Source organism: Protopterus annectens, chromosome 11.part0 (assembly GCF_019279795.1).
Source record: "Protopterus annectens isolate FY-2018-M chromosome 11.part0, PAN1.0, whole genome shotgun sequence".
In the NCBI taxonomy this organism is placed as follows: Eukaryota; Metazoa; Chordata; order Ceratodontiformes; family Protopteridae; genus Protopterus; species Protopterus annectens.
The window spans coordinates 130137895-130159794 of NC_056745.1; the positions used below are offsets into that span (position 1 = coordinate 130137895).

At 38.8% G+C, this 21900-nt stretch overlaps 1 protein-coding gene across 4 annotated transcripts in view; it reads right to left on the bottom strand.

The window, feature by feature from the left end:
* CACNA2D4 (calcium voltage-gated channel auxiliary subunit alpha2delta 4) overlaps positions 1 to 21900 on the bottom strand; it is a 2573275-nt gene that overhangs the window by 413624 nt on the left and 2137751 nt on the right. For all 4 annotated transcript variants that reach the window (XM_044087505.1, XM_044087506.1, XM_044087504.1 and 1 more), the window contains one exon: positions 1223 to 1278. In XM_044087505.1, coding sequence (XP_043943440.1) covers positions 1223 to 1278 — 56 coding nt within the window. The remainder of the gene's footprint in view (positions 1 to 1222; positions 1279 to 21900) is intronic.

Here is a 21900-nt window from a genome sequence, read left to right on the forward strand (position 1 = left end):
AGTTAGATGGAAGCTATTAGTGCATTTACTAACAAAACCTTCATTTGGCATCCAGTGTGTGGGCAGAGGCCAGTACTTTGAGCTCGAAAGGGCTATACATTGCTCTTCCTGTAGACTTCGGCATGTAGTGATACCAAGTTCCTCTGTATTATCATATGAAACCCAGTGTAACTGTATGAGCCCTAGGTAATATTAATGTTGTATTTGGTGCATTATTTCAGATTTCTATTGGAGATCAGCCCTTCAGTGGCCTATATTTATAACTTTTCCTCTCAGATATGAAAATGGACCTGTGATGACTTACCTGTATTTCTCTGCATGTCTTTCTCCTCTTGGTCTGTCTAGCACAGGCCACTGGTGGTACAGCTGGATGCTTTGGCTCTGTGACAGCATGCTGGTTCTTCCCCTAACCATCCTCAAAATTTGACTCAATATGTCACATATAGAAACCTAGTCCATACTGTTTTCTGCATTTTAATAAGTCCTGATTAGTTTCTGTTTGTTATTATGAACCTCACACATGAGTCCCAGCATTTACGGGCAGTGCAACTTGAATGTACCCTGGTCAGTCTCAATGTGAGATTTTGGACAGTGGTGCTCTTCTGTTGTATTACTTGGTCAGTTATGTATCAACCTTTAACCTTTATCTAACCTTGTGTGAAATACATGCATCCTTGTGCTCTACTCTTGAATTATTGGAACAGTTATGTATCAGCATTTTAAGCTTGTCTAATATTGCATTAAATAAATGCATCCTTATGCTCTACCCTGAATTATGACGGCATTTATATATCAACAGTTATACCTTACCTAGCATTGTGTGAAATACATGCACCCTCAAGCTCTTCCGCTGCACTGCTGGGACAGTTTATGTATCAACATGCAAACCTCATCTAACTCTGCATGATACATAATAAACACAGAAAACTGTGAAAATAACCCCTTAATGTTTAACGACAAAAGTCTGTGATCTACTACGCTACTTAGAGAGTTTCATTTGAGTTTATGTCTGCTGATCATAAACTCAATATTGTAGTGGTCCAAATTCTGGCTGGAACAGTAGCCTTTTCAGTTCACGATTCTTACAGTTTCATGAAGGCATCATGGCCTTCATGTCATGGAAGAAATATTGTTGTTACTGAGCTGTTATCTCGTGTGGAGATACATATTAGTTCATGAGTTCATGACAGTATTATTTTCTGTTGCCAGGGAAGCTACTCACCTTGGACAGTGCTGTCAGAGTGCCAGATACCACAAATGTTGAATTCAAGCAGGAAACTGACACACAAAAGAAAGAAACAAACAAAAAATGCAATTAATGACTTAGAAATGTCTTTGAGTAGTAAAGTATGGTAAAGTTGGTTGTGGTAAAGTACATACCATAAACCTAAATGACAGTGAGAATAAAATTAGCATGAGAAGAAGACAAAGAAATTTAAGACCAACCCATTGCGGTGGGTTTGTATTGTATAAACAAACAATAGAACAAGACAAACATCTTCTCTGTAACCTACAAATAATAACAAACTTCAAAAATAAAACTGCATTCAGCCTAATCCTGAAAGTTTTGACAAGGGATATCTCAACAAACAAGGCCTCTTATGAACCTACTTTTCAAAACAAAATGGAAGAAAATAATTTTTTTCTATAATGCCATAAGAAAATTTAAGAAGTAATAATAAAAGCTATAACATGCTAGAAATAAATGGGAAACTATGTATTCTGAACCAAAATACAAAATCAATATCTGAGCAAAGAACTGCATCTCCAGCTGTGGAACCTTATCAAGTAAAGCCATTACTATAATAGACTTACCTCCATGAAAATATATATTTATCATACTGAAGCAAAATCATGAAGGCTATTTCCATGGACCCTGTTAACACAATCAGCCTCCAAAAGTATTTATCAAGGTGTCACAGTAATGAATAAACTATATTAATATCATCAAGCAACTTACAAAAAGCTCCTGCAAATATAAGCAGATTTTGTCCAACAAATGCAAATTTGCCATTTCCACTGCGTTCAGTAGTCTTTCTTAGCTATTCACTAATTCAATCTAAAAACTAAGTACAAACCTAATCCAAGCCAAGAATGCAAAGCACCTCTCATGTTGCAATGAAATTCTCTGTTTTTAAAGACACTGGTTAACCTTCTCAAATGATTTCTAAAGACATGCAGTAGCTAGTTTTGGCATGTGCAATTGAAGTCTAGCTTTATATTAATTTCAAGGCATCAAACATAGCACTTCCATAGTTACTATTTTGTTTACTTTTAAGAACTTTAATAACATACCAAAATTAACAAATGCTTTGGACTTCAACAGTAATATATTTTTGAGGTATGCAAGTACCATCAAATCACATTTATAGCTGAGAAAAATACTCTTTCAAATATGAATATTGTGGATTTAATTACCATGAGAGAAAAAAATTCACACTTTCCAGAGCCAACTTTTTAAACAAGCTTTCTTAATTGTTTAACCATCAACCTAAAGCATACAGACTTTTAAAAGATATCAGTCAACTTTAGCAAGTGCTTTCTAAACAAATACAATGGTTAGGTTCACCATTTGGCATTCAACTCCAGTTTCACATTTATTGCTAAGTGCCAAACATATTTTTGTATGCACAATAGTTTCGCCTAAATCTAAGAAAACTAATAATATATCATAGTTAACAAACCTTACTAAATCAAAAGTAGCAATAATATATTTTCAAACCTTTCTGGCACTATTTAATTAATAAATTCAAAGGACAGTAATTATAAAGTTGAAAATGTATGGACTCCAACTGCAAGTTAACAGTATATCATTCATATTGTCTCACATGCACATTAATTTTATGTGCTTTTAGTATTGCAGACTTGAAAAAACATTAATATACTTCCAAGCTTTACTGGTACTATCATATCAGTAAGTTCAAGAAACACGTCAGGAAACAAATATAGCATTTATGCTGAACTGCATATACATTTGTTACCTGAATCTCAAGTCATTAATAATAAATTTAACATGCATTCAAAATTTACATAGTTATTTATTTATTTATTTATTTAACATTGGTTGACCAGGCTAGTCTAACTGGATAATATGTCCATTTTCAGTAGAGGCCCGGGGAGAAAAGCTCCAATAGTAACACAAAGCAGTAATAAAACACAGTCTTAACAATAAGCAAAATAATAAAGGATTAGAGAGGTAAAACACAGTCTTAACAATAAGCAAAATACTCAAGGATTGCAGACAGCAGTCAAAAGCAGTAAAAACAAGAAGATAAGATTACACTAATATTAGCCAACAGGATAAAACATTTCTTTTACAATATGATACACTGATAATTTACAGTAGTTAATACATGATGTTCACAAAGGTAGTTAGTTTAGGTTTCCTAGTGTACAGTTGTGGCTTTCAGAAATAGTTATTATAGGAGTTAGCTAATTTGAGAAGATTATTTTTTTTAAGTTGGTATATATGGGTGAGGCATAAAGACGAGTTGAGATTAGATGTGAGTGGGCGATTGTGGTTCTAGTTGTAGGAGTTAGGAAGGTTTTGATTCTATATAGGGAGCCCATTTTTCTGTTTACAGTTTTTATAGTGTTGTTAATATGGCTATCAAAGTTAAGGTTATTATCTATTGTAATTCCTAAGAGTTTGGTGGTAGAGTCGGGGGATATGAGGGTGCCCATTGTTAGATATGACCATGAATTCTATAGGGGTGGACTTGCTGGTAGGAGTAAAGAGTAGGAGCTTAGTTTTTTTGGGATTCAAGAGGAGACAGTGTTTTAAGAACCATGTCTCCACTGTGTTAAATACCGTTTGAGTCAGAGATTGCAGTTCTGATGAGGAGTTGGCTGAACATATGAGTGTAGAGTCATCTGCATATTGTATACAGGTGGCTTGAGGAATTGCTATGTGTAGGTCATTAATGAACAGTGAGAAAAGGAGAGGTCCTAATATTGAGCCCTGAGGGACTCGCAGGGTGACTGGCAGGTGGGATGATAGATTGTTCTCCCAGAGTACTGCCTGCTGCCTATTGCTGAGGTAGGAATTGAACCATTGAACAGCTGAATGTCAAGGGAAAGGGATTTGAGAATAATTATTAGCAGAGGGTGGTTTACCATATCGAAGGTTTTTGAGAGATCAATGAAGAGTGCAGACGAGGGGATGTTGTTATTACAGTTTCTATTAATGGAATCAGTGAATGATAGAAAGGCAGTAGTGGTACTGTGGAATGGCCTAAAGCCATGTTGGCTATTAGCTAGTATGTTATGTTGAATTGAATGGTCAAGTAGCTGACGGTGAATAAATTTTTCCATGATTTTTGCTAAGGGTGATAGCAGGGCTATAGGCCGATCTTTAGACTAGTAATTTGAGTTACCACCTTTGTGTAGGGGGATAATGTGAGAGATTTTCCAAATGTCTGGGATAGTTCCCTCATTGATGGTTCTGTTTATAAGGATGGAAATAGGATAGGCTACTACTATGGCTGCTTTTTGCAGATACTCAGATGGTAACTGGTCAGCAGAAGGAGTACAAGGCTTGAATTTTTGGATAAGTTTATAGATGTAGGTGGTAGAGATGGGTTGCAGATGGAATGTAGGGAGAGAGCAGGGAATGGAGGAAGGAAGGCTTGAGCTATCTGGGGATAGCTGACTGGCAAGAGATTGTACAGCTTCTGTGAGAAAGGTATTAAAGGCATTAGCCATTTGATGGGGAGTATTATGTTTAGCCCCTTGTGGGATTGGTGTGCTGGAGTGCCCTGGGTGAAGGAGTCTATTGATACTCGCCCAGAACTTTTGAGGGTTATTATGGTGGTTTTGCTGTAATTTGTAATAGTAGTTCTTTTTGTCTGTGAGTATAGCTTTTTTTGTTATATTTCTCATGTGTCTAAATGTTAACTGCTCTGAGATATTTTTGGTAGTTCTCCACCTAGCCCAAGATTTATTTCTGAGTAGGATTTCTTGTCTGGTTTCTTTTGAGAGCCAGGGGGCTGGTTTGGACTGAATTCTAATAGAACGTTTAGGTGCATGCTGGTCAAGGATAGTTAAGAATTTAGAGTTGAAGTATTTAACAGCCTCTTCAAGTGGGAGTTTTTTTAGAGGGTTCCAGTCACAAGCACTGAACTCACTTTGGAGTAGCACTGGGTTAAAGTGTTTGTTGGTCTATGACATCCTATATGTGGGGGGGTGGAAATTTCATTCTTTTGCCTGATAATGTAGGTCAGTGAGTGATCACTTACATCGTCAGGTAAGGTTCCTACCTTGTAAGTTTGGTGATGCTCTCTTTTTTGTTTGGTTTGTTAATTCTGGTTGTGGAGTTGATGGTTTGAGAGAAACCATGAAGGTTAATATGGGAAGTGGGAGTTTCAGTATTGACACATTTCCAGTCAGTATTGAAGTCTCCTACTATTATTGTTTCTTGTGGGTAGGTTAATGACATCCAGTTTAGGATATCCTCTATAGTATTGGTATTATTACCAGGAGGTAGATAGATACAGATGATGTATAAGGATTTACTATGTTCTAGTTCTTCAAACCTTTAGACTCAAACAAACAAATGTAATCCATCACATCTAATAGTTCACTTTACAATGAGTACTTACCCAGACCTCTCTCACTCTCTCTCTCTCTCTCTCTCTCTCTCTCTCTCTCCCTTTAGAAATATTTCACCCATATTCTAATTGTTAATACATTCATGTGACTTATTCTAACTTGTCCAATGATACTGACCGTGTGTGTGTGTGTGTGTGTGTGTGTGTGTGTGTGTGTGTGTGTGTGTGTGTATATATATATATATATATATATATATATATATATATATATATATATATGGATTCCTATTACAAGAACGAAAGTTCACTACTTTGAAATTGTAATAGGAAGCCTCACTTCTGTGAAAGTTCACTTTAACGAAAGTGAACTTTTGCGTAAGTGCACTTCACCGAAAACACCGCAGCACAGTGGAGGACATAAAAAACAAGCTATGTCCTCCACTATGGTGCGATAGTCATGGACCTTAGGGTTAGGGCACGGGTTAGGGTAAGGGGATAGTTAGTAAAGCTATCCCCTTACCCTAACCCATGCTCTAACCCTAAGGTTCATGACTATCGCACCATAGTGGAGGACATTGCTATGTCCTTCACTGTGCTGCAGTCATCATGGACCTTAGGGTTAGGGCACGGGTCATGGTAAGGGGATAGCCCTATGGGCTATCCCCTTACTATGACCCATGCCCTAACCCTAAGGTCCATGAGTACTGCATGGAAGTTCAGTACAAAACCCGTTCGTTTTACTGAACTTCGCATAAGTGCACTTTCAATTAAGTGCACTTTCGCTGCAGTGAGCATTCCATGCACTATTTCAAATTAGTGAAAATTTGATCTAGTGTATATATATATATATATATATATATATATATATAAAAACACACACTCACACACACACAAACACACATACACACACACACACACACACACACACACACACACACACACACACACACACACACACTCATAAACAGTGATATCTTCTTTAATTTTCCTCTTCTTCCATATTCAACCTCTAGTGATGTATCCAGAACTCCTAATTCCTCAGTCCATTTATGTTTTTGTTTCACACACATTGGCGTCAGGTGTAAAGGCCAACAACCTTCTCCAGATCATTGAAAATCATCCTTCTACAATTTCTGTATACTTTCAACATTGCCAGGAAAGAAAATTTAAACTTCAGGGATTTATTTTTATATTCTTAATTCAAATCCATAAAACATGCCCTGCGTTGCACTGTTACTTCCTAATAATCTAGCATTCACAGGCTGCCCCTGTCCATTGGACACAGATGACAAACCATGGGAACATTTGATATTTCCCATCAACTGGTCCACAGGTTAGATTGAGCTTTGTTTCACATGAATGGGAAGACTGTTCCAGAGAAGGGGTAATCAATGAGACACATACCTATCCCTCCAGCATGTCCTGTTTATGTTGTTAATGAGGTTTATATCCTTAGAATGAACTTTTCTGATGCTAATCATTTTGTAGATTTGCAACAAATCCATCAGTGTAGTATAGATGATGCCTTGTAGGCTAGGCATAGATCCCTCCACAGCAGTCTGTAGGAGAGTGAGTTCAGAGATAGTGCTTTGAGATGGTCCACACAGGACTTGTTGTGAGCTAGGAGCATGCTTGCTGAGTAATACCAGCTTACTGGTGAGGAAGTAAGATACTTCACACTTTTAGCACCTTCTAAAGGGATCACTTTTTCCTGGTTAATAGTGGCTAACCCCGCCCCCTCAAAAAAAAAAAAAAAAAAAAAAAAAAAACAGAACAAAAAAAAAGAACTTGTGCAAAAAAAATTCTTATGAACTACCATCCTGAACTGTCAGTGTTCTGGCAGGCTCGTCTCTCCCATATGACCTGCAGATATTTGGTACCACCTTGCTGTAGCCTAGACGCTTTTATAAATGCTGCTTTACCTTGTTATCTTTTTAGCAGTCTAAACTTATTTCTCCTTTAACTGTAAGTTGATCCAACATTCTAAGATAGAAAATAAGTACAAAGTGAAACAGTAACTATTTTGGCAAACGTCTTTTAGTCAAGTGAAACAGAATGCTACAATGACAAGTCTAAGAAATGAAATCAGTAGCTATTACTGCATTATGCGTAATACTTTAATATAAGCTTATACTTCACAGTAAAGATGGATTAAACCAGAATTACTGCAGAACTGCAGAATAAAGGGTACAGTTGTCAGGCACTATTGCTTGTGCAAAGCACACTTTGAGATCTAATGATGCAATATAATTCATAGGGGCAAACATGAACAGATACAAAAGTCTGAAATCTGAGCACATTAAATATTAATAGCATTTATTTATATAGCTGATAGATAAAAGTTTACATTAATTAGTATTTTCTGAAGAAGAAGAGGCCCTTAATGGCTGACAGCATTTGCTTACTGTAATTATAATAGTTCTGTTATCAACTTTTAGGAGGGAAAAGCAAAATTTGGAGCAAAATCGGGGACATGTCTGAAAATTATAGACATTTGAGATGTATGGGTCTGTGGCAGAAGGATATTGCCTGGTGACAAATTCTGATTTCTACATTTTCTTATGGACATTGCAGTGTTGTGTATAGTGTAGTCAGCTGAAGCCCTTTTGTGACTGTTTAAGTTAGGTGAACCCTTTCTTTTTGGCAAACAGTTTTGCTGAGCAGTCCGGACAGTAAAGGATATCGCCTTCTTCAAGAATGAATTGTTTAACTGAACATAATGCCTGTAACTGTCTTCTGTTCACCTCAGTCTGTTGCAGCAAAGATGTGTGAACTTGGGGTGCTCTTAGAAATATCTTTTTATAAGAAAGTAATCCCATCCACTTATCCTAACATTACTTTTGTGAAAGCAGTTTGTCATTCCATTCACATTCACTTACACCATTCTAAGTTTGTCAGTATGCTTGTTAACAACAAAATTAGAATTCCGATTTTTAGATACATGGAGGGTACAGAGTAATCTAGAAGTTGATTTTATATAGCAATATAATTACTTCTTTGGTGTGGAACTCCAGCTTTATATTTATCTTCGCTGTGTTAGGCAGTTTATCTGTATTTAATGAGCTTATTCAGGTTTTTGATCCCTAAAGAGGAGGCTTTTGCTGGTTACATTAGTCATTTGACAACTGATTATCAGATTTACCCACTCACCAAAACAATCATTGTGAAAGATGATATGGTGAAGTTCCTTACCCAAGAACAGAAGTGCCAGTCTGTCAGGTGTATTTATGTTAAAAGTAAGGGAGTTGCCTCTGTGTAGGCCGCTGTGAAAAGCATCCAGTAGCATACTGCTTAAAGGCAAGCTCCATGAGTAGTCAGTTCTTCTGTAACAGGCTGGAGCTCATATAAACAGAGTTATCTCTTAAACTAACAATGGCTAAGGTGTTTGCCTTACAAACCCAAGGTGCAGGGTTTGAGTCTCACAAGGGATAATTGGCTAGGCTTAAAATGGCTCACAAGAGCAGTTAGCTTAGTACTAAACTATGAACTATGAACTATGAACATTAGGAAATCGAGGCAATAAACACAAAAGGTTTAATTTGCAGACCATCTATTCCTCTGTTCTCACAGAAGTGGCACCTCACACATTAGGCTGCAGTCATGGGTGTCTCCCACCACCACAGCATGTATTTTTGGGTGCATATCTAAAAATAATAATGTGTGAAAACATCACTATTAGAAACAACTAAATGCTGGTCTGAGTTTTAATTTTACAATAATACAAAATAGTTACGATTTTTTTAATGCACACTGCATCCCCCAATACAAAGTAATGCTCACTGTGTGTGTGTGTGTGTGTGTGTGTGTGTGTGTGTGTGTGTGTGTGTGTGTGTGTGTGTGTCTGTGTGTGTGTGTGTGTCTGTGTGTGTGTGAAGAACATCTGAATAACATTTGTAGCATGCTGGATCTGAAAGTCTATATTTCCTTGCATTTATTGTGAACACAGTCTGATCAGAGTTTGGAAGGTACCACATTTGAAGGTCTCTGCTTACCCTGGGGCCATAAAACTATAACTGTTTGACTTTTCTAGTAACATTTTGGAGGCATGATATTTGGATAAGGATCTGCAAGATACCTCAGGTAGCTGGATTTATTTATGAAGTCAAGAAAAAAACTTCATGTTGATATACATTTGTAATTGTAATAAAAGCTTAAGTTATTTGAAGTTGTTTGTAAGACTGTACATTGTGTCTCATTACATGGCTAAAAAAGGGTCATCTGATCAGTCCACTTACCAAGTTAACAAGCTACAATACATAAAATAAATACATAAAGAGGTTACAGAGTCTTGGACAGTGGTCACTCAGTGCACACCATTAATCTTGATCTGACCAAAATTTTTGACAGTACCCCTCATGCTGGTATTGTTAACAAACCAGACAAATTTAATGTAAACACCTATGTTATCCACTGGATTGCAAACTGGATAATTGACAGATTGCAGGTTGCGAAAGTTGATGCTACCCTGTCTGCATATAAATTTGTAACAAATTGTACTGATTGTAAAATAAATAAATAAAGAAATACTACATACATTTTCAGCATGCCAAGAAAAACTTTTTTATCCAAGTATTATCTTAGCATAACATGTAGAAATATATAATAAATATTTGAAAGCGGATTTCAGCAAATGTGAATGTATGTTTATTGTAAAATTGTTTTTGTTACTTTTGTGAAACCTACTACCGTAAAATTCTAATTAACTTTCATGGAGCTTTTCTCCTCGGGTTTCCACTGAAAATAGGCCTGTGTTCAGTTGGACCAACCCGGTTAACAAATGTGAAATAAACAAATAAATAAGTGGGGTAAAGGATAACTGTCTGGCACTCTCCTGTTTGGCATTTATTTTGCAGACATCCAGTCCAATATCCTAGAATCGCTATTGACCAAATCTGCTGATGACTACAAGCTAAGCACTGTTATCTGCTCATTCACTGATACTAAATAGCTCCAGCCAGGGCTGGAATATGCACATACCTAATGTGCTGAAAATGGTCTCAAATTAAATGCAAAAAACGTGCAGCATAACAGCATTCTGCAAAAAAAAAAAAAAAAAAAAAACTATTGTCACTGGTAACCATTTGAAATGTCAGGACTCAGACTGCCAAGTCCCGCAATGTAGAGACAGACTGAAAAAAAAGGACTCACACATATTAAGTCTGAGATTTCACTTTCTCAAAATATTCCAATTTCTCTGAGGTATGTCGATCTTGGAGTTGGTATATATAAGACAAACATGATCATAAGAGATGTGAGTACTTATGTGGACAATTCTGCCTCTCATTCAGTCATGTTTCCACCATCTTCAGGAAATAATTCTATCTGGCCCAGTTAATTTCCAAAGCAATTACCCTCAAGATCCATCCTGCCAGTCTACTCTTCCCTTATCACACCCACTGTTGAATACAATGTCCCCTTTAATATATATAAATCAAAGTGTATTGGTCAACTAGAAATGCCTGAGAGATACTTACCACGAAAATTAAAGACCTTAAACCTTTCAGCCATCCTAAGAGACTAACAACTCTCCTCAGTAGCCTATAAAAGAGACCTGTGTCTCACATTTTGAACAGTGAAAGCCCAAATCCTATTTGGCTTCCTGTTTTGCTCTACAGCTGCCTGCATTATGGACATCAGCCTCCACCAACAAATAAACAAGAATCACTGTACAGATAGTCTCTTAACCCAACATATTCCAAACCTATGGAATAAGTTACCACTCCAGGAAAAACAAAGCACTACTTTCACTACCTTTAAAGCCAGTTTTAATTACTGGATAGCGAGACACAAACTTATAGCTGGATTATCTTGCATATGCTTGATATGGGAGTTGAACACTATTAAGTACTTGAAAATAGAGGCACAGACTTTAAGGTGCGTTGTCTTCAAGGGCTATATGTCTGGACATCTTATGATGGCCCAGAAATTGTAGTTATTGGCCATCTGGGCAATATTTTCCATCTCTTTCAACTTTCTGATTTGAAAGCCCGCATTTGCACTTGTTTCTTTCCTGTAACTAGTCTAGTGCAGATACAGATTCTTAGTTTCAGCACTTGGATTTGCTTATTCATGCTCATCACTTGTTTAGAACTTCTTGTAAGCACTAAATAAGCTACTAACTACTTTAGCACTCAACCTTCTTCATTACCTAGAGGAAAACAGTTTTAGCACTTACTTTCCTCACTTGCTTAGGGAAAAACAGATCTTGTACTCACTTTCCTCACTTATCTAGAGGAAAATAGTTTTTTATTCAGGCATGTCCAGGGGACAGCTCCCAGTGTTCTCTCCTGTCTAACTGATAAATCTGCGCATCTTGGGGCAATGTACACAGACAACCCTCTCCTCCTACCACCCAACACTACAACCTGTGAGAGATACACTTATCTAGCCAAACTGGAGGTAAAGCTCTCTCCAACCAAGACTGAACTTGACATTCAAGAGGAGAAGGTAAACACTTGCACCACACCACACTTATCACATAGTCTCACTAAATCTACACTACCAAAATCCACACATAGAAACACAAAAACATTTGCGGAGGCTCTCAGTAATAATCTGCCCAAGCAACAGAGACCTGCAAAGCAGAAATGCAAGCAACTTCCACCCCCCAACACAACCCAAATGACACATAGCCCACAGACTCAGTGTGTCACTCAATCACAGCCAATAAGACAAAACAACGTATCCAACATACTAGTCATAGGTGACTCTATAGTCAGGCACACTGATGTCCCACTCACTAGGCTAAACAAGGAGAAGGTTACTGTCAGCTGCCTGTCGGGTGCCAGGATCCGCCACATAACCCATGCACTCAGGTCACTCCACAACAAGTAGAAATATGGCTCTGTCATTGTCCATGTTGGTGTGAACAACCTGAGATGTACCTCCCTGACTACATGAAAAGAGACATGGAAGAGCTCTCTGATCTTGTAGCAAAGGCAGGTATGACCGTAGCCCTGAGTAGCATTCTGCCATCACCCAGAATGATACTGCAGTACAAGGACAAAATGATTGACTTCAACAATTGGCTAAGCTTCTGGTGTCATTCTAAGGGGATCCAGTATCTGTCTGCTTGGGATGACATAGTCGTCAGACCACGATGCTTTGCCAGAGATGGCCTGCACCTGTTGCCCCTGGGATTCCGGATACTGGCTAAGGCTTTTGCTGCCCCATAGTGCCTTTTATAGGCAAGGTTCAAATGACAAATTCACCACCCGGAACAGGCAAGCAAAAACTGAGGGTAATGCTACTCAATGCTAGAAGTCTAAATCTCAAAATGCACTCACTCGAGGCACTCCTTAAAATGGAGAACATCGATATCTGTGCATTGACTGAGACCTGGTTCAAGGCTCCAGACAGCACCCCTGCACTACCAGGCTATAACTCATGCCACACTTTTCAGCCATGTAACCTGGACCGGAACACCAAAGGCAGAGGTGTGTCCATATTCATTAAGGATATCCACACCTCCAGGCTAGTTGCTTAGCATAATGCATCTGAGGTTATCCAACTGCAAGTAATTCTGGGCATAACTGCAATCCAAATTGTAGCTTGCTACAGATCCCCCACCATGCCCCAGGATTCCCACTTCTCTTTTCTTGATGTACTGGAAAATATTAGGGTTCAACCAAACACCCTAATAACAGGCAATTTCAACTACCCCACCATTAACTGGGAAAACTACTCATGTACCAACTCCTTCACACAACACTTTCTGGAATTCATAAACTCCAATGCCCTGGATCAACTTATCCACACCCCCACCAGGGGCAACAATATCCTCTACCTAGTCATTACCAACATGAGTGACCGGTGTTCCACACCTGAAGTCAACTCCTCGTTGGTCCGATCTGACCATAAGCTTATCACCCTTGTTATCTTCATCCCACCCCCACCCCCATTAAGGAAACCACAGTAAAAAATTTCTCCAAAGCCAACTTCGTGCTTCTTAAGACAGAAGTGGTGAACTTCATGACACCCATGCAGATGGACAATACAGTTACGACTGCTGAATCCTACACAAATGCACTCTATAAGCACTTACACGAGTGCATGGATCGTGCTATCCCAAACAGAACCAAGACACTATCCTCCAAAAAAAGGAAGCCAATCTGGTGGTCCCCTACCATAAACAAACTGTACAACAGAAGGAAGAAATTGTTGCAAAAGAGAGTAAAATCCCATGAGTGGAGGAGCTCCCCGGTCAGCATCAGTAAGAAGCTGAGATCCCTTATAAGATCCTCCAAAGCTAGCTATGAAAACAAAATCGCCACTGATTCTAAGGACAACCATAAAGCATTCTATAGCTATGTCAAGAATCTCAATGGCAACATCCAGATCTGCTCTGAGTTAGAGCACAACAGCACGAAAATTACAGAACCAACTGATATTGCCACCATCTTGGCAGATAGGTTTAGTGCTAACTTTACCCACCCCTCACCCCATAAAGGGCCCATATCTATACAGGAAGAATGCAGAGTCCCTGTAATCACAACTACGCAGGTAAAAGCTGCACTCTCCAGAGCCAAAAATACAGCATCCATGGGACCGGAAAACATCCCAGGCTGCATTTTACATGAACTGCAGAATGAACTGGCTCCCCACCTAAGCACCATGTTCAATCATAACCTCACATCAGGCTTTGTGCCCACTGAATGACATACAGCAACAGTTATCCCACTCCACAAAGGGGGAGCCACCACTGATCCCGGGAACTATCGCCCTATTAGCCTGACGAGCCTGGTCTGCAAGGCCATGGAACGTATCATCATGGGACTCATAGACAAAGACATTGGTAACCACCAAACTCTGGATCCCACCCAGTTCGGGTTTGTGAAAGGCAGATCATGCCTCCTGAACCTGATCGACTTCTTTGAGGCAGTCTCCAAAGCCGTAGATGAAGGTAAGGTGGTTCACACAGCCTATCTTGACCTCGCCAAGACTTTCGACACCATCCCTCATTCTGGAATTATAGCTAAACTCATTAAACTAGGTATAAATCCCTACATCACAAGATTGGTTGGCAACTGGCTCGCTGACAGAACCCACATTGTAAAAGATGCACACTCCAAATCTGACCTCAAACCAGTGACAAGTGGAATACCACAGGGTTCAGTCCTGGGACCTCTCCTGTTTGGTATCTACTTCTCTGAAGTACAGGCTAACACAGAAGGCCTCTGACTAATGAAGTTTGCAGATGACTGCAAACTAGGAGCCATAGTTGAGTCCCCAAATGATGTGGAAATCCTACAGAAGGGCCTCGCTGAGACAGATGCCTGGTGTCAGAGCCATGGCCTCATGCTCAATGCCAAAAAGTGCATTGTCATCCCCTTTCATAAAAACTCTGTACTTGTGAACTACTACATAGACAGCAGTCTACTTAACACCGAAGTGTGATAAGAGACCTTGGGACCCAGGTGGATAGTAGTCTTTCCTTTGATAGTCACATCGCCGCAGTAGTCAGGAAGTCCTTCTACATGGCACACCTCATCAAAAAAGGGTTCTCATCCAGGAATAAAGAGGTCATTGTTCCCCTCTACTCGACACTCATTAAACCCATTGTAGAGTACAATGCCCCTTTTGGAATGTACCTCACAAGACATCTGCAGCAGCTGGAAAGGCCACAGAAGTACCTCACAAAGAGAATTACTGGCCTCAAACAGATGCCCTACACTGACCGTCTCAAAAAACTCCAGCTTTACTCCGTAGCATATCGTCTATTCCGAGGTGATCTCTGCCTAAAATATAAAGCTATGTCAAACCCAGAGCTGTTGAACATGCTACACCTAAAGAAATCCCAATCCCTCCGAGCTACATGCTCTAGGGACCTAAACCTTGTCACCACAATAAACAGGACTTGCTGGAGGGATAGATTCCTGTCCCAGAGACTTCCCATACTCTGGAACAGGCTACCCATCTATGTCAAGCAAAGTTCTTCATTAGCACTCTTTAAGAAAAATCTTGATGAGTGGATGGGAAATAGGAAATACACCCCGGGGATCACTTCTGTGCCTCTGCTTGACAGTGGTGCAGGGAAATAACTTTCTTGGGTGGCGTAAGCCAGGGAACCTTGTTGGCTAGGCTTATGTAGGCCCTTGGGCCGATAGCCTAGTACCTACCTATGAACCTATGAATCATGATCACTTGCCTAATAACTTTCCTTTGTTCCACTGGTTACTTCCTTCCTTCCTTAGCGGGGGGCCCTCCCCATGCTGCTTTTCCTTCCTTCCTTAGCGGGGGGCCCTCCCCATGCTGCTTTTCCTTCTCACTTCCCTGACCACCTTTGTCTTATACATCTTGTGATATATTCATCAAAACCTTCTATTAACCCAACAAAATTCTTATCAACACAATCTGCATTCATCCTTGTGATCATATAGCTTTCATGCCATCAGTTTCCCATCAATCTTCCATTTTGCCCATCACATTGCATTCCTAATATCTAGACCTTCACTGTCATTGTTATTCTTGATCTGTACCTGCAGTTTTATAATTCTAATTCACTTCTCCCCTTTATCAGCTTCTCTCCCCCTCCCTACTTCTTTATTCCCTAGTCAGCTGCTTTTTGAACTATCATACCCTTATCTGTCCATTTTTCCTGTTACATCTCTTTATTTAACCTTCCTCACTATAATAATTTCTCATCATCCCATCATCATCCTCTAATTCTATTTAAATACCTCCTGTACCTTTTCTTCAACCCAATGACCTTTTTATCTTCCTTTGACTTCCATGGATTTTAATTTCATTATCTTTTCTTGTCCTATTCCAATTCAGGACCATGTGAGCTGTGCCTGATAAGGCACCTCTCTCCAGTGGTCACTGCTATCTGACTTCCTTTCTCATTTCATACTACTAACTCAACCAACCAACCAACCAACCAACCAACCAACCAACCAACCAACCAAGCTTCTTATTGAGCATAATCTCTACCCCTTCTTGGTATACCCCTAAACACAATTTGAGTCCACCTTCTTAAACCCTTCCATATTAGTGTCTTTGCTTGTTTATCTTCTTTGACCTCTACATGTGTGGAATTCTGAGAACCTGGAACTTAATAGAAAGTCCAGTTAGCTATCTAATTTTTAGTAGTGCTTCTACTTTTTTTTCTTTTTAACTGGGGGGGGGGGGACTTCAGCCCAGCAACTAGTACTATGAGTCACCCTGTCTCTAACACTTGATTAGTTACCCCTTTGTTGGTTGCCTAGCAGATGTCCTAACGCTGACTGAGAAGTTGAAGGACGAAAGTAGACTTACTTAGTTAATTATTTCATAGTTATGAATAGGAAGGATATAAATGCAGTAGTAAAAGAAGGTTTCATTGGGGAAAGATTACTGAAAATTTTGTTCATGGCTTGTCTAGAGTATAGACATTGGATAGCTTTCAAGACTAATTTTGGAGATGCTGTTTTTTTTTCCTAAGAAACAACTTTAGCGCTGCTAGTACAACTTTGTACTGTTTTCTAATCTCTAAATAAGAACTGTTTTAGGATACTGTTAACTAAGTCAGTTTTCCAAACTTGTTGTTATTGTCAGATTAATGCTTTGTTTTGGGATATGATCCATGAGCACTGTTGCCTATAAAACATCTTGTTACTACTGGGGACAATGAATCCCGCATGGAGGAATGTTGATTTACTGGATACGTTATGGCAATATTGTGATTTGTTTCACTGTAGAGAGAGTTTTAGTCTATGGTTTGAAGCAAGATGTGTACATTTGGTTCTGTATATTTGTTAACTCATTGCCATTGACGAGAGTATCATCACTAGGAAAGCAGAGTTCCTATGTGTCCTGTAAGAGTCTATACTGGAGACTGTCATGTACTCCTGAAACTAATATTCTCGTTGCTGTTTTCAACTCTTAACTGCTAAAGTCCTGGTAAAGTTACATGCATACAACTAAGACAGCAAAATGGCATCTACAAGCTGACATGATTTGCTACGCATTGCAGTGAAATAATTATTGCAGGATGTGCAGAGCTGCAGTTATTAAGGAATGTTTACAAAAAGTTATAAAAAAATAGAATATATTCCCATGCTTACATTAGTAATGCAAAAATAAGAGTGTGATGCTATAATGTTGGGGGTAGTGTGTTCAAGCTCTGGTTGTATTAAGAAATTATATTAAAACATAGTGGATAAGGTGAAGACATTTTGACTTCTGAGATATAAATGCTGTTTTGGAACTCAGTAATGACTATACCTATATTTTCATAATTAAATTAATTTCATAAAAGCTATATGACATCTAGGTAAACAAATGTTGCCATCTTATACAAAATATTAAGGCAAAAAACATACTTGTCATGTAATACAAACAGTTTTGTAGATTAATATTGTTTTGAAATATTGTGAAATTAATACATTAATAATTTACATAAATTTGGCAATAACACAAAGCAATAGTATGCCATCCCGTCAAGTTATACATCATAGTTGTTAACCACACTAAACTCCTAAGTGTCACCATAGACAAACACATGAAATTTGACGTGCACATACAACAGAACATCCACAAAACTCACCAAAAACTTGGAGTTCACTACAGACATAATCACTTCCTAAGCCCATCCACAAAACAAACCCTTGCTTCCACTTACCTACTACCTTCACTCATCTATGGTGCCCCTCTACTCACCAACCTCCAATCCTCATTAAAAGCTAAACTTGAGACATGTTACAATAAAACTGCCAAATTCATGACAAATTCCAAATATTCTACCCATCACTGTACTGCTCTACATTCCCTGAAATGGCTGGAACTACCACACTATCTTTCCTACTTGCAACTAACTATAGCTTACAAAATATTATTTAAATCCTCAGTTTGTCCAGCCCTTAGTTCTGTATTAAGCTACTACCACCCAAAGAGACCTCTCAGTTTGTCCAGGCCTTAGTTCTGTATTAAGCTACTACCACCCAAAGAGACCTCTCAGTTTGTCCAGCCCTTAGTTCTGTATTAAGCTATTACCACCCAAAGAGACCGCTCAGATCTGGGAATCAGCAGCTCCTGGCTGGCAAGCTTCTTTACTCTTACTCAGTCACCAAAGATTGGAATGGCCTACCACTGTCTATTAGAACAACCTAGAATCCTGCCTTATTCAAAACTTCACTACATAACTACCTATCTTCAATCTGAAGTTGCACCTGCACTAAACCTCCTTAGCATGTGCATTACAGTGATGTTTCTCACCTACCATCAAATAACATTATATAAATGTCCTCACTACTGTAATATCTAAAAATTTTTCTCATGTTACTTTTTACCTTGATGTCACCTGACTGTTTAACTTGCACCTTTAGATCAACTAATTTTAAACACTTTTCTTCTTTTATTCCATTGTCATTTTTTTTGCATACAAACTCTTGTATTCTTATTTGTATTTAATTAATTATGGTCTTGTAATGACAAGGTTTTCTCCCTGGGCCTCCACTGAAACTACAGTCTTGACAGTCCAGTGAACTTTCCCAGTAAACAAAATGCAAATAACTAACTAACTAACTAAATCACTGGAAATCTCTTGAACAGGTGACCAGTTCCCTGAATGATATCTTGGCTCTGGCCTGCATACTTACAGAGATATAACCTTTGGTTTAACCATAACCGTATAACGTTTTGTCAAGCAAAATACAATTTTTCTTTCAAAAATCTGCAGTATAAAATCAACAGCTACAGACAGAGGTTTGATACTAACACTAGTGTATACCCCATTGCCTTCCAAAAAGCTATCATATTTTACATTTTTATAACTCACACCATTTATCAGATATTATAAATCTAATGTGTGTTTCCAGTAGAGGACTTTGGAGAAAAACTCCCAGGAAGCAAGTAGTTTCCTGGCTTAAACGATCTCTGGAAGCAAAGGTGATTAATCAGTCTCTTGTTGCTCAGGATGAAGTGAGTTTATGGGCCTGAACAATTATTTATTTATTTATTTCAGTTTGATTACCGGGGAAGTCCACTGGGCCAAGAAGTGCCCATTTTCAGTGCAGGCCCGGGGAGAAAAGCTCCATGTACAACAGTAGTATGATAAGGGTTACAAAACAATGAGAAAGGTTACAAAACAATGAGAAAGGTTATATAATTTTGGAGATGAGATACAGTAGTATGGTTCATACATTCAGTGGAATTACATACATTCAAATGAAAAATGGTAATATTCATTGTGAGACAGTATATAACAAAAACTGAAAATTTTTTTTTTTTTTTTGTTGTTTTTTTCGGATTTTTACAATATTTACAAATATGGAGTTTATTTAAGTCTGCTAGTTCAGGTTCTTGGAGAAATTAGATGAAGCTTGAGAGTATAGGAGAAATTAGATTAAGCTAAGATTAAGCTAGATAGTATAGTAAAGCAGTAGTATGGAGAGTTAATACAATTTGCAAGGAAGGGATAATTGTTTTAAATACCCATGCTGGTATGACATGATAGTGGTCACTTGAGCTGTTGGTAGGACTGTGAGTTTGAGATGTCTGTGATGGGTATTAGTGATAATTAGATCAAGCTAAAAGTTATTTCCACAGGAGGGAGTTTGTCTGGCTGTGTTCTTAATTACCTATTCTAGGCTTGAATGATAGAGGCTCCTATTCAATTGTGTGGGGGCAGAGAATCTGCATTAGCATCAAAATGGTCAGGCAGTATTGTATTGCAAGGAGTGCCAACAGCTAACATGCCTTTGGTTAAATTTTCAAGTGTTATGTCAGATGAGGGAGAAGAAATGTAAGAAATCCCTACATGTAGTTTTGTATGCCTTGCAGGAGTAACACAGAAAGACATTTTGGGGGCATCATCGAAGTGAGTGTTAGCTTGTGATATTTTGCTGAAAATCTAGCTGTATGCCTTTTTATGAGGAGTTTAACTCTCCAACCTATTCAGATTAGCTTAGGGCATGAAGTATTCCTCCTGCTTCCTTCCACATTTAGTGATAATTCACATTTTGTTCATTGACTAATGTCTCCTTCTTAGTCTTTGCCCACACTATATACAACTAACATGAATATTGACAGAAGTACTATCACAAGCCCTACTACTATACCTAGTAAAACAAAAGCTACTCTGATGTCTCTACCAGCCAAGCTCACTAAGCTTGCTGTAGGTGCCATAAGACATGGTTCAATAGTTTTCTCCTGTTCACCACAGAAGGCCGCACACATTCTGTTGTACAGTATACAAGCATTGGTCTTCTCTGCCTCTTTCATTAGACGCCAGTGCTTGGTTCTGTGACTATAGATGGACGCATATATTGGATGGTGCAGTGGTGCAGCAGTTGCATTGTCCCCTCACAGCAAGAGGTTCTCTGGTTCGATTCTCAGCTAGGGTGCCTTCTGTGTGGAGTCTGTATGTCCTCTCTGCATTTGTGCTGGTTTCCTCCGAGTGCTACGGTTTCCTCCCATGTTACAAAGACATGCATCTGGAGCGTTTCTCTCCAGGCCTCTGCTGAAAATTGGCTTTGTTCCAAGTTGGACTTTCCTGGTAAACAAATTGTTGTGTTTTTCGGCTCATCCTGGTTAGGGGTCGCCACAGCGGAACTCCGGTCCACTAATGTTTGGTAGTGGATTTTTACGTGCTGAGTTACCAGCCCTGACGCACAACCTTCAACGAAGGCACGCCCATTCACATATGCCTCCACACAGAAGACCCTCTAGCTGAGAATCGAACGGGACAACGTCTTGCTGTGAGGCGACAACGCTACCGCGGCCAAGTGTCCGTGATGCCTTGAGTCTTTTCCTGCATTCCCTGCTCTGTAGCATTCGTTGGCGTGCCCAAAGGTGTATCATATTATTTCCTTTCCCTCCTCAGGAAACCTGCTTATCAGCAGGTTATTGTACCTGGCTCTATTTTTGGTATCTTCTTGATACTACTATGGGTCATCTACTGTCTCTCTAAGCATTTTAATTTATCATGATGTACCACTATGCAATGGTCCAGCTCCCTGACCTTGTCTACTATAGTACTGGCCTTAATCGAGTGCACATCTGCTCATAACCTCCAGGATAATACATAAGCTAGTGAACTAAGCTGTAATTTCATGAAGCTTAGCAAAAACCTAATCTAGTTTAGCCTACACAGAATTGTCCATATTCTTACTGACCAAAAGTATACTAGAGGAGGTCACTATTAAACAACTATTTATATCCCTGACAAACTCTGAATTTAAGAGGGAGGTTGGCATAATGGTTAAGATATTTGCCTTACAGATATAAAGTACAGGGTTTGATTCTCTCATGGGTTAATTGGCTAGGCTTAAAATGACCCACAAGGACAGTTAGCCTAGTACTAACCTATGAATTCTTAAATATGAAATATTTCTGGTTCATACTCTTGAATTCAATTGCATTTGTTCACAGA